Raw genomic sequence first — 13,594 nt, 5'->3', positions numbered from 1 at the left:
TAATGTTTTCCTTTAAAGCATTACATGCCGTAAATTTAATACCGGTGTTCCATAACCATTCCCAGTCAGCAGACATAATGTTATGACCAATATCCTGTGCCCACTTAATCATAGCCGATTTAACTGTTTCATCCTGTGTATTCCATTTCAGCAGCAAGTTATACATTCTTGATAAATTCTTAGTATTGGGTTCTAACAGTTCAGTCTCTAGTTTTGATTTTTCCACCTGGAAGCCAATTTTCCTGTCCTGTTTGAAAAACTCCATTATTTGATGATATTGAAACCAATTTTGTACTTTATGTTTCATTTTCTCATAACTTTGTAATTTCAATTTATCTCCCTCCTGTTCCAAAATTTCCCAATACTTCGGCCATCCGACCTCCATATTGAGTTTCTTCACTGCCTTAGCCTCCACTGGTGACACCCATCTGGGGGTTTTGTTTTCCAACAGATCTTTGTATCTTATCCAAACATTAAACAATGCTTTTCTGACAATATGATTTTTAAAGGCACTATGCAGCTTAATTTTATCATACCATGAATATGCGTGCCAACCAAATGCGTTATTGAAACCTTCCAGATCCAAAATGTCTGTGTTCTCGAGGAGCATCCACTCTTTCAGCCAGCAAAATGCTGCTGCCTCATAGTACAGTTTTAAGTCCGGCAGGGCAAAACCCCCTCTTTCTTTAGCATCTGTCAGTATTTTAAATTTAATTCTGGGCTTTTTGCCCTGCCAGACAAATTTCGAGATGTCTTTCTGCCACCTCTTGAAACATTCCATCTTGTCAAGAATCTGCAAGGTCTGAAACAAGAACAACATTCTAGGCAATACATTCATTTTAATCACTGCAATTCGGCCTAACATTGACAGTTTCAGATTTGACCATATTTCTAGATCTTTTTTGATTTCTGACCAACATTTTTCATAATTATCCTTATACAAATTCACATTTTTAGATGTCAAATAAACCCCTAGATATTTCACCTTTTTGACCACCGTCAACCCTGTCTCCTCTTGGAATTTCTCCTTTTCCATATCTGTTAAATTTTTTCCTAAAACTTTAGTTTTTTGTTTATTCAGCTTAAATCCGGCTACCTGGCCAAACTGTTGGATTATTTCTAACACCTTTTTCGTACTAGTGTTTGGCTCTTGCAAAGTCAATACTAGGTCATCTGCAAATGCTCTTAGCTTGTAATGTTTAGCTCCGACCTGCACTCCTTTAACCTGCTGGTCATTCCTAATCATATTCAGCAACACCTCCAGAACTGAAATAAAAAGCAATGGGGAAATTGGGCACCCCTGTCGTGTTCCTTTTTCTATCTTAAGCTCCTCAGTTATTACATTATTTACAATCAATTTAGCTTTTTGTTCAGAATATATTGCAGCCATACCATTCTCAAAACCTTGGCCTACCCCCATCCCATGAAGATTCTTTATCATAAAGCTCCAAGAAATATTGTCAAAGACTTTCTCCGCGTCCACAAAAATCAGTACTGCTTTAGTATTTATATTCACCTCTAGCTTTTCCAAAATGTCTATTATATTCCTTACGTTGTCTGCTAGGTGTCTTTTTGGGAGAAAGCCTGCTTGGTTCTTATGAATCTTTTCCATCAACACTTTTTAAAATCTTTTTGCCAGAATGTCTGCAAAAATTTTGTAATCCACATTAAGTAGTGATATTGGGCGGTAGTTCTTCAGTTGAGTCTTTTCAGTCTCTGTCTTTGGTATGAGTGAAATATATGCTTCTTTCCACGATTCAGGTGCCTTTTTTCCCTCTAGAATCTCATTACAGACTTCTTTTAATGGTTGAATCAACCATTCCTTCAACGATTTGTAGTATCTAGAAGTCAGTCCATCTGGTCCTGGAGATTTGCCCAATTGCATATTCTGAATGGCAGCCTCTATCTCTTGTTCTGTTATTCTATGATTCAGATCCAACTTACTTTGATGAGAGATTTTTTGTAGTCCATATTTATCAAGGAATTTGTCTATATCTTCTTCATTTTGCGGTCCTTGAGTATAAAGTTTTTTAAAATAACTCAGAAAGCAATTTCTAATTTCATTTGGTTTAGATATATTCTTTCCATCCACTTCTAGGCTTGTAACTGTATTTAATTTCTGCCTTTTCTTCAATTGCCATGCCAGAAGTTTGCCACATTTATTTGCCGATTCAAATGTCTTTTGTTTCATTTGCTTTATCTTCCATTCAATCTCTTGATTCATCAATTCCATATATTGTGTTTGATATAACTTAATCTCTCTTAAAATCTCCTGGGACTTTGGTTTTACTCTTAATTTTTTCTCTCCTTCCTTTATCTTTTCCAAAATCTTTTCCTTTTTCTCATTTTGTTTTTTCCTCTTTATTGAGTTTTGTTGAATCAAGAAACCTCGCATCACAGCTTTGCTTGCGTCCCAGATCACTCTTTTTTCCACATCAGCCCTCAAATTTATTTCAAAGTAGTCTTTTAAAGTTTTTTGGGCCTTCATAAGGATCTCCTTATCTCGGAAGAGGGTGTCATTCATTCTCCATCTAAATTGACCAGTTGTTGTAAGTTTCATTTCCATCTTCACAGCGTTGTGGTCGGAGCAAGTTTTTGGGCAGATTTCTACCTTCTTAATCTTTGGAGCCATGCCACTAGTAATCCAGATTTGATCGATTCTGGTCCAGGTCATCATTGCTTGGGAGAAAAAGGTTCCCTCTCTCTCCAGAGGGTTCCTTGTTCTCCATATATCTATCAAGTCCATATTTTCCGTCATTTCAAAAAAAGTCTTAGGAAGTCTCCCTTCCTTGGTAACTGTTAGTCTTTGTGCCTTGTCCATGTTAGTGGAGACCACACCGTTCATATCTCCCATAATTATCATATTGTAATCCAAATAGTCCGTCAGAGTTTCATGAAGTCTCTTGAAGAAGTCAGATTTGCCTTCATTTGGTGCGTAGATTCCAACAATCAAAATTTTTTCTCCTTGTACTTGTATCTCCACTGCCAAATATCTCCCTTGTTCATCTTTAAACATCATTTTTGGAGCCCATTTCTCTTTTACATATATCACAACTCCTCTTTTTTTAACTTTGTCTGATGAGATAAATTCTTGTCCTAGTCTTTTGTTTATAAGTAATCTCCTGTGAGCTCTGGTTATATGGGTTTCTTGTAGGCATATCAAATCCAGTTGTTCTCTGTTCAGAATGTGAAAAACTTGTCGTCTCCTCAAAGGCACATTGAGCCCATTACAATTCCAACTAAGGAATTGCAGAGCCATCTTGTTATTTTTCTGACACTCCTCCAACAGCTCCAAGTTGTTGTTCTTCTTCTGATGGTGGTGGAATATGTCCAAACGAAAGATTCAAGATGTCTATTGCTCTCCTCTGTTCTGCAATTGGGTCCACAGTTCCCTTCTGTAGGTCCTCTTGATTTCTTTCCAAAAATTTCTCTTTGTCTTGAATAGTTTTTATTTTCACCTTCTTTCCCTTGTAATCAAAGGACAGTCCCTGTGGAAATTCCCACCTGAAGCGGATGGAGTTTTTCTTTAACAAAAGAGCCAAATCCTTATAGAAGTTTCTCAAATCCAAGATATATTTTGGGATGTCTTTAAAAATCTGTACAGCTGAATTTCCAATTTGCAAGGCCTTTTCAAAATGTAGTCTTAATATTTTGTCTCTTTCTTCCTTGGATCTGAGGGTAATCAGACAATCCCTCGGGGTCTTTCTGTCCTGTTTTTTGCCCAGTCTGAACGCTGTTGTGATTTTAAATTCGTCTTCCTCCAAATCCTCCCAGCAGTCAGCAAACTCTTGTGTTAAGAACTCCACGAGATTATCACCTTCATTCTCTGGAATTAATCTCAATTTCAGATTTCTCTCTTTTCTCTGTAGTTCCCAGAGAGCCAGAGTTGCATCATGCTCATAAACCTTTTTAGCAATCGGTTCTAGGTTCTCTTGAGTCTCTCCAGCAATAGCTCTCGCTTCTTCCGCAATTTTACGTGTTGCAGAATTTTCCTGAACCAATTTGTTTATAGATTCTGTATTCCGGTCTAGTCTTGCTGATATCTCTGTTAATTTTTGTGTATTTTCTGAGCTCTGCTTTGTTAAAGTCTCCAGGGATTGGTTTATCTTAAGTAAGGCTTGTGTCACAGCATCCATGGAGACAGCTGTCACTTTGTCTTGTCCTGTTGTTCCTGTAGGTCCTGTAGGAGTTACGCCTGTAATCGAACCTCTCTTCTTTTGTTGCAGTTGCTGTTGCTGGTGCTGTTGTTGTTGTCTGGTCTTGGCTCTTGTAGCTATCTCTTCTTGTGTACCACTCATGTCAAGGTCGTTTCCCACGGGAACCGTTTCCCAATGGAAAATTCCGCTGTCCTGAGCTGTGTCGGCCTTTTCTTTACCCTCTAGGGGGAGCAAATCAAAATGTCCAGATACAAAGGCAAAGAGAATGTCCAAGTACGAAAAAAGAAGGAGGAAAGTTTAAATCAAATATAGCAGGAGGCTTGTAGATACAAGTTACCACAGTTTCCCAGTATACAGTAGCCAAACAGTCCAGGAACTTTATGTCACAATGTAACTTTCACAGGGAAAAGTCAGTTCAGTGCCCTGTTGTCTTAATAGGCAGTCCGTTTCAAGTTGTTGAGACAGCAGAAAGTTTTTCTTATAATTAGATCATGCAGTTACTAATGTCTCTTTTGCCTCCCCTCTGCCCTGCTAGCTAGAGGGGAGATCTAAAGTCCAGATGTCAGGTTTGATTAATCAAAAGCAATGTCTCTTGCGGATGCAGCTTTAAAGCTTCGTTGCTTTCACTTTCATGCAGTCGGGGGAGGGCAGACTTCCTTAATTTTCACCTCCCCGTTTTCAACCAAATTTCCAAATTTTGATTTCAAATAAACGTTCCGTTTTACTCACGGGTTTTTTCTGTCCGAAATTTACAGGAAGGAATCAGCGCTCTCCACTAATAGCGACGCGGCTTCACCCTGCGGGCTGGGTAGCGATTCTCAGCACCGCGCTCCCCCGATGTCGTTCCAGAGCCTTTAAAAAGGCTCTTTCTGCGGTAAAGGGGGGGCGCTCCTGGTGCCCACCGAATCTCCTTGTTCACAGGCTTCCGCGCCCGTGATTTTAGGGGTCCCCCGCTTGCCATAGCGGGACAGACCCGAACTCGCAGGGCAGTCCTTTTCCGGAGCTCGGAAAGAGGACCGCCATTAGCGCTGTTTATTGAATACATGGGGGAAACTGTGTACACTTGAAAACGCTGGCAGCATTAAGAAAAATTCAGCAATGTAAACAAGTTATTATAGATGTATTAATGGAATACTGAATGGTTTACTTTATTTAAAATATGCAGGGATTTATGATATGCAAATTGAACCATGGAAAGAGAAGAAGGGAAGTCATTGACATTTTAAGGTTGTTTAATGAATATTTTAAATTGTAAAATGAAAAACTTAATAAAAATCACACACACACACACACACACACACACACACACACAAAAGACAGTGAAATGGACTCCCTCGGGAGGTGGTGGACTCTCCCTCCTTGGAGGTTTCTAAGCAGAGACTGGATGACCATCTGTCAGGGATACTTAGCTGCGATCAGATGAGCCAACTCCTTGAGGCTGAGGTCCCTTTGGCCCCCCAATAAAATATTTGAGGGGCCTGGATCTTCCCCCCAAGTTGATGAGCATTGCCATTCAGTTAGTGTGTATGTGCCATGTCATGTGATCCATTATGTGGGGCAGGGTTTATTTGGGCCCCATAATATTTTATTCAGGTTGGCACCCCTGGCTGCAATTCCTCCATTGCAGGGGGTTGGATTAGATGATCCTTGGGGATCCCATCCAACTCTACAATTCTAAGATCCTACGAAATATCCATAAGCATTTTAGTATGCATTTCTCCTAAGGTGCACATTTTCTACACACAATTTCCCTAGATAAAACACATTTACTGTTGCTCTCGCTCTCACATAGGGAGCTTTAATTTGGGGGGGATTTTCTGTTTTACAGACTATAATAACAACAACAAAGGAAAAAAAATGCAAACATCATATCCCCTTTGACTTCCCTTCCCTCCCTTTTGTGGATCCTTATATTTTAATTTTCATTTTGCATCTCAGCACTAACTCCAATTAGTATAAATCCTTAATCAATCCATAGTTAAAATTGTTTACTACAACATTTCTGTCAAACCTACCAACAATTACAATAGTTTTTTTGAATACATTGTATACTTCTCCCATTCCTTATTAAAGTTTGAATCTTCCTGGTTCCTAATTTCTTCCTGTAAATTTTGCCAATTCAGCATAGTTCATTAGTTTTATCTGCTACTCTTCCTTGGTCAGAACTGTATTTTCTTTGCACATCTGGGCCAACAATATTTGGGCAGCTCATAGATGAGAGCTTTATGTGTTCTGTCCCTGAATATAGGCATCTTTGTATGCTGGTTTCAGTCTGATACCCACTTAGCAAAAGGCAGAGAAGAGTGATGGCTGAAGGACATCTGTGTTTTAGACAGCACACATTAGGAAGGTTCGCTTTATAAAGGCATTTCCCCATCTCCATCTCACTCACCCCTACAGAGGAAGGTTAGGCCCAGACTGCCTGTCGCCAGAGAGTTTTCTGCCTGCTCTTTGGCCGACCTGCTGAAGATTTACAGCAGCGGCTAAAGCCAACAGTTCCATCCTCCAAGCCCGAGGCCTGCAATCTGTGTAAAGAGAGCCATCTGCCTTGGCCTTCCTCTCCAGAAGGAGAAACCGCCCTATCTCTGTTCATCCCGACAGCCAGAGAATCTGCCTATGAGAGGCAAACCACTTTGCAAATGTAGATGACAAAGTGGCTTTGATCTGCCTCTCCCCAGCTGACTGTATCATGAGCAAATGGGGCTGGTTTTTTTCTTTCTTTCTGAGGACTCCAAAGTGTCCAAGAGGCCTTGAATGCAGCTCATTATGTGCTATGCTAAAAGTTAGCATGGGATCCTGCAGCGTGTTTACAAATGAGTTGGTTCTCTCCACCCTACTTAAGCAGCCTGACAAAAACAAGTCTCAGCTCAGGCTGAGCATAAGCAGTCTCCCCAAATCCTGCACCTTATTTGCGAGGAGGGGAAGAGGGCATTTTGCTGAATTGCCTACAGTGGGAAAGGGTTCAATTCTCCACAATTTGGGGTGGGGGAAAGAAAACCCTCATAATTTATCTGACTCAGACAATGCAAAATGAATCTCTAGTATTGGTTCATTGCTTCTCTTCATCCACCAGCTTGAACCAAGAGAGGATGGCTGGAGGATCAAGCCTGTTGCTTCCTTCAGTGGTATTACACTAATATTCTAGTAGTGCAATGATGCTTCAGAATACCAGTTGCTGGAAGCCACAGGAGTGGAGAGGGCTCTTGTACTCGGATCCTGCCTGCAGGTTTCCCTTTGGGGCATCTGACTGACCACTGTGAGAACACAATGCTGGACTAGATGGGCCAATGACCTGATCCAACTGCAAACTCGACTTACGCTCTTATTTCCTCCTATAGTCTGAAGTTATATATCTTCTGCTGTTTAGTACTCAAGCTGATGCAATCCTACATTGCCATTGGCTCCCTGAGTTTCATTTAGGGCAGAAGAAATTATGGAGTTTTTTTGTTGTTGTTTTTTTGTTTTTGAGATTGGGGAAGTTTCTTGTACAAAGAAAACCAAGCAATAAAAAAAAAAGAGGCAAAGTTGTCTGTGATAATTTAGCTTAAATTGTTGGGCTTTTTAAAAGAGTGCTTGATCATCATGGGAAAAACATTTTTATGCACAGAAAACTTTAGGGAGGGCATCGTTGTAAATAGCAATTAATGCTAATAGATTCTGCCGGGCTGCTCTTGAGCATTAAAGGCAGGAAGAGGAACTTACGAGCTTATTTCTAATTCATTTGCAGATGGCAATGTTGCAAGTTGTGGTAGGGAGATGATGCCACTTTTAAAACAGTTGGTGAGTGAAAAATTGGGACATAGCTTCTACTTCAAAAGAGATACTTAGCGGAATTTGGGGAAGGGCGAATACACTAGTGAGAGCTGCTTACACTTAACCATCAGTTATCGGCAGAGAAGAATTATGGAAAATATCACACAATATGACTAAGAATGACTTATAGATAGCACAGTTTATTGTGCAACCTAATTATAATGCATATTCTTATGTTTAACTAGTGTTCATAATGAACTTACTCAGTTTATACCCCTCAACTGCCCCAATTTAAGCGGGACATCCTGAAATTACTGAAGCCATCCCAACTACTGACTGGATCCTGCAGTGTCCTGGTCTTTGGTCTGGTGCTTTGGCATGTGTCAGCTGGCTCATGCCAGAACACTAGACCAAAATACTCTCTTTTTTTGTCTCATGCTCTTATGTGAATCAGCTGGCTTAGGCCAGAGTGCCAAATCGGGTCCTCCCTTAAAGAGGACACGTATTGTGTGAGACCTGGACAACTGGCATCCTGTGTTGTGGGTGGGTACGTTTGGACAGCCACAACACCCGAATGGTAGGTCCCTCATAGCTGGGTGCAACCTGGCCAATGGGACGCAGTCTAAACGGTTCGAGGGACCTATTTATGCCCATGCACATGACCCAGAGCTCCCTCTTTCAGCGCTTGAATTCAGAACACCAACAGTGTGTCCTCTGCAAACCGAGAGAGGGAGAGGGAGAGCGATTTACCTTCGATGGATCATCCTGGTGATATCTTTTCGTTATCCTTTCTTTTACCCTCTTTTCCCCCTCACTTTAATATCAGGTTAATCCTCCCCATCCCTGCCCTTCCCTGACTAAGAGGGGCCTTTGCCCCCACAGGGCCTTGGCCCCTTAGTGCCCTTTCGGAGCTTTTCACTCTTTTAATTTTCCTGGAATTTTCCCTTTTGCGGGGCTTGCTGCGGATTCCGATTTTATATATGTGGCTTCGTGCAGCGTTTGCTGATCCCTCATGATCTGGCTGATCCGGGGGCTCCCGGAGTGCGGCGTTGCCGTGGCCTGAGAAAACCTCTGCTCAGCGGTTCGTCTTATTAATCTTGGAGGAGATTTCGCCCATGGGGCTTTGGCTGTTGGCACTTTTGCCTGTGGAGTTTCCTCCATTTCCCTGGGTTCTCCGAGCAGCAATTTTGAGCAGTTATAGCTGCGTCTTTCATTTAAAGAGCCTTGAACTGAGTTTAGTGGGGGTGAAAATATTTTGAGTTCTACTGCTTTTTCCGGCTTCTGAGAGTTCCCCCTCTGTAAGCCTGGTGAACTCTGCACCCCCCCTCCCAATTTTAAGGCTGGTTGGGGAAACTGCTGGGGCCGGTGGCCATTTTCTCCAGCTTAATTTGGCAGGAGCGCCATTTGCACTGGTGATAGTGCAATTTCTGGTGGGAGCATGATCTTGTTTTGGTGGGAGCGCCATCTTAATGGGTTAAGCCTTAATTATTTATTTTGTATTGTGGGAGAGCTTATCGAGATGCCTGTTAAAAGGAACCCTAGTCCTGCTCACCCTTCAAAAAGGGTAATTAGAGGCCCGCCTCAGTCGCAGTGTTCAGTGCAAGCCCCAGTAGTTCCTCAGCAAACACTGGATCGTCTGGGTTCTATTGTTGCCAATATTGGCTCAGACCCTGCGGCCTTGACAAGGTTGAATTCACAGCTTGAGTCATGGGCTCAGGAATTTGGGAGGCAGCCTGATCCCCAGCCTGGCCCCTCCTCTTCTTCTACTGTTTATGAAGCCCATGGTCCCTCTGATGCAAGTGAAGGGAGTGAGGCTTTTGATTCTTCTGGGGCTTTGTTTTCCCAGCTGCATTTTTCCAGGATTCCAGTCCCAACTAGTCTCAGGGGTCGACCCAGGAGTATGGGTGCCACGGTTCAGCAGGCCTTTCAGCCCAGACTGCCACGTTTGCAGTCGGCACACCCGGGTTCTGGGAGTTCAGGGCTTTCAGCAGCGCAGCTTATGGGGAAAGGAACTTCTTTTCAGCCTAGCACCTTACATGTTTTTAGTTCTGTTCAGGTGCAGTCGGTCCATCCGAGGGAGACGTTCAGCATCCACTCTTCTGAGGAGGATCTTCCGGTGCCCAGGGTCCCTTCATCCAGTGGCAAGCGGCAGAAGAGTCGTCGCTCCAAGCGCAGGGCCAAGAGGCGGAAGGATGGCGATACCTCCTCTTCTACAGGTATGTCTTCTGAGACATCTGAGGATGAGTCAGATGTGACCCTGGGTCTTTATTGGGACCACAGTGAAGGGGCTTCGGGCCTTCCCAGGTGGGCTTGGAAGCGCAGAGGGAGGGCATCGTTGTAAATAACAATTAATGCTAATAGATTCTGCCAGGCTGCTCTTGAGCATTAAAGGCAGGAAGAGAAACTTACGAGCTTATTTCTAATTCATTTGCAGTTGGCAATGTTACAAGTTGTGGTAGGGAGATGAAGCCAATGGTGTGGGCGAAGGTGTCTGTGGAAGGCATGCCTGTGGCAATGGTGGTGCAGCTGGGTGAGAACGATTTGCCGGAAGCTCCCAGCTTGAGCCTGCAGACCTGCATGCAGGAGGACTTGAAAGAGTTAAAGGCAGCTCTTCCTGGACTCAAGATATTTTGGTCACAGCTGTTGCAGCGAAGTGCACGGCGAGGAAGCCGATGCCCAGCTGCCACCAAGAGGGCCTGGAGGCATGTGCAGAGTGCAGTGGCCAAGAAGGTTCTGGCCTTGGGCAGGATGGTGATCCATCACCCGGCATTACCTCTCGTGATGCGTCCCTTTACAGGCTTGGGGTTCATCTGTCTGTGATTGGGATTGATTTATGGCTGACCTCCGTGTCAGCGGGGTTAAGGGATTGGTTACAGGTCTGAGTGTCTGGCTGCAAGCGTGGGGCTTGTGTGGTGGATAGGCTCTGGTTCAGGTGATAGGGATGGGAGAACGCTCTCACCATCCCTATGTGAAGGGTATTCCGTTAAAGGAATCCAGGGACTTGATGGTTTGGTCAACCCCTGTGAGGGGGTTGTGCCCGTGCCTGAGTCCAGGGGGACATTTGGGTGGCAGAGATAGCCCATGCCCAGCTTTCTGCTTATCCAGGTGTTCACCCTTGGCTGACCTATGCTGGAACCCTGGGTCAGCGCTACCTGCATGGCAGGGAGCTAGTCGAACCAGAGCCTATGCAACCACTCACTTTCTGTAATCAATAAAGCTGTGGCCTAAATTCTGCCAAAAACCAAACCCAAAATTTGAGTCTCGTGTGAATTTATTTAGGGGGGAGGTTTGTGGGTCTGAACACGCAAAACCAAAAGACACTCAATTTTTGGTTTTGCACTCTGGTGCGTGTCAAATGGCTCCTGCGAGAGCCTGGGACCAAAAAAGAGTGTCCCGATTTTGATCAGTTGGATGCTGATCAATTAATTAACACTTAATTATTTTAAAAAAACCAATGAACTAAACCTGAAAGGAGTTCCCATAAATGCCAGGTGAGATGAAGATGAGTTAAGATCACTGAAAGGTTCAGGACAAATAAAAAGAAAGTTTTTAATTCAGGGTATAGTTAAACTATGGAACTCGCTGCCACAGGAGGCAGTGATGGCCACCAACTTGGATAGATTTAAGAAAGGATTGGACAAATTCATGGAGGAGAATGTTATTGATGACTGCTAGCCATGCCTCTACTCTGCCTCTACAGTCAGTGCAGCCATGACTCTGAATATCAGTTGCGGAAAGTGCTGCTCTAGTGCCCAAATCCTGCTTGAAGGTTTCCCACAGAGGCATCTGGTTGGTCACTGTGAGAAGAGGATGCTGCTCCACTGGCCTGATCCAAAAGGCTCTTCTCGTGTTCTTATACAAGCTGCAGACTTCCTTCTCACCTGTCACAGAAACTGCTCTCTTTGCCCCACCACACACTAGAATTTTTTTGGAAGCAAACAGTTTCTGCACGCTGCATGACAATTTGTACAAATGAGGCAAATATATGGAGACTGACTTTGAGATCTTTGTGGTGAAACGGCAATTTGTTGTTCTCTAGTAAAGCAAATTGCAGCTCAGTGACAACCTCATCATGTCAGCTGTCTTCATGCAAATAAAGCACAGTGAAAAATGAGCAGTGTCCTGAAAGGCTGGGTTATAGCAGTGGCTGCAAGGCATTCTGTTAAATGGTTGTTGTTTTTCTTAGCGTTCAGCTGCACAGATGAGTTTGCTAAATGAGAGTTGTCTCCTGGCAAGTGTGTGAAATGGAGAAAGGAAACAGAGAAAAACAAAACAGTTTTGCTTTGAGAAAGATCACCCTAAACAAGCAGGAACTTTGAGAAACACCATGCTGAATATATGAGGCCTTGGTGTGTCCTTGTTTCCTATAATTACAACAAATGTTGCGTTGCTTTGCTGTCCAGCATCTGCCACATATGTCCTGTCTTCTTCTTCTTCTTGGGAGAATGTGCATTAATCCTAAACTTGATGAATGAGAGCCACTAGATTCCCTCCTAGTAAAGAAAGTAGAAAGTTGAGGAGGACAGCTTCTTTAAGGATTTTGCACAAGGAATCAAAGTCTCAACACTTTTTCCAAGTAGATCCATTAATCTTGCATTATGGAAGTTATTGGCATTGTACATTTGTGGGGAGAAAGAGAGAGAAGGGAGGAATATTTGGTTGTCTCATTGCTTTGGGCCAAGGAGGGACCCCAGAAGAGAAACACAGCAGATAAAGTTAGCTTCTTTCTTTTCATAAGAACATAAAATGAGGCTGTGGGATCAGGCCAATGGCCCATCCTGTTCCCTCAGTGGCCAACCAGATGCCTGTGAGAAAACCACAAGCAGAATCTGAACACAAGGGCCCTCTCCTCTCCAAGAGTTTCCAGCAACTGGTATTCAGAAGCATTCCTGCCTACAACAGTGAAGGCAGAGCACAGCCATCCTGGCTATCAGCCATTAATATTCTTGTTCATGACCTTAATGAAGGCAGCCCCCACTACAGTGGGGGATCATCAGTGGATGGAAAACAAGGATGACAGAGGGTAAATCATCGTTGCAAATTCTCCCCAGAGAAGGGGGGAATGGGATTCACTCGCAGTTCGTCTTGGTACCTGGCTTTCACTCCGGCATGGAATATGGGAGGCAGGGAGGCGTTGAATGCAAAAGCACTTCACCTGGTGAAAATCCTCCCACGCTGCCATTAAGAAGCAGAAGTTCTCCATTTAATTGGATCTTTAATTGGCTTTAAAGTACCGGCACGTCCAAAAATTAAGGCTTTCTGGGAAATGATATATAATGAAATGAAAAAGGTATTTAAATATACCTTCCCTAAGAAACCAAAGGCCTTTCTCCTGGGCATTGTCGGCCAATTGGTGTCAAAGAAAGACAGAACTTTTTTTATGTATGCTACAACAGCAGCAAGAATTCTCATCGCAAAGTATTGGAAGACACAAGATCTACCCACCTTGGAAGAATGGCAGATGAAGGTGATAGACTATATGGGATTAGCAGAAGTGACTGGCAGAATCCGCGACCAGGGAAAAGAGGCGGCGGAAGAGGATTGGAAGAAATTTAAGGACTATCTTAAGAAACACTGCAAAATTAATGAATGTTAGAATGATGTTGGTTTGAAAAAATTAAGTGGTTAACAGCTGTAAGGGTTAAGTTTAAAGAAAAAAGGAGGTTATAAATTAGATAAAACTA

General features: G+C 43.0%; 1 protein-coding gene across 1 annotated transcript; it reads left to right on the top strand.

Moving 5' to 3' along the window:
* Positions 1–8,373: 8,373 nt before the first annotated feature.
* LOC308579163 (uncharacterized protein) lies at positions 8,374–13,146 on the top strand. Its single transcript, XM_081179976.1, has 3 exons — positions 8,374–8,487; positions 9,957–10,126; positions 10,345–13,146. Exon 3 carries the CDS (start codon positions 10,374–10,376, stop codon positions 10,728–10,730), a length of 357 nt encoding a protein of 118 aa, XP_081036102.1. The 5' UTR covers positions 8,374–8,487; positions 9,957–10,126; positions 10,345–10,373; the 3' UTR covers positions 10,731–13,146.
* Positions 13,147–13,594: the final 448 nt, after the last annotated feature.

Source organism: Podarcis bocagei (assembly GCF_964188305.1).
Source record: "Podarcis bocagei genome assembly, chromosome: Z".
In the NCBI taxonomy this organism is placed as follows: Eukaryota; Metazoa; Chordata; class Lepidosauria; order Squamata; family Lacertidae; genus Podarcis; species Podarcis bocagei.
Note: the sequence above shows the minus strand (reverse complement) of the source record. Positions and strands in the feature narration are given on the sequence as shown.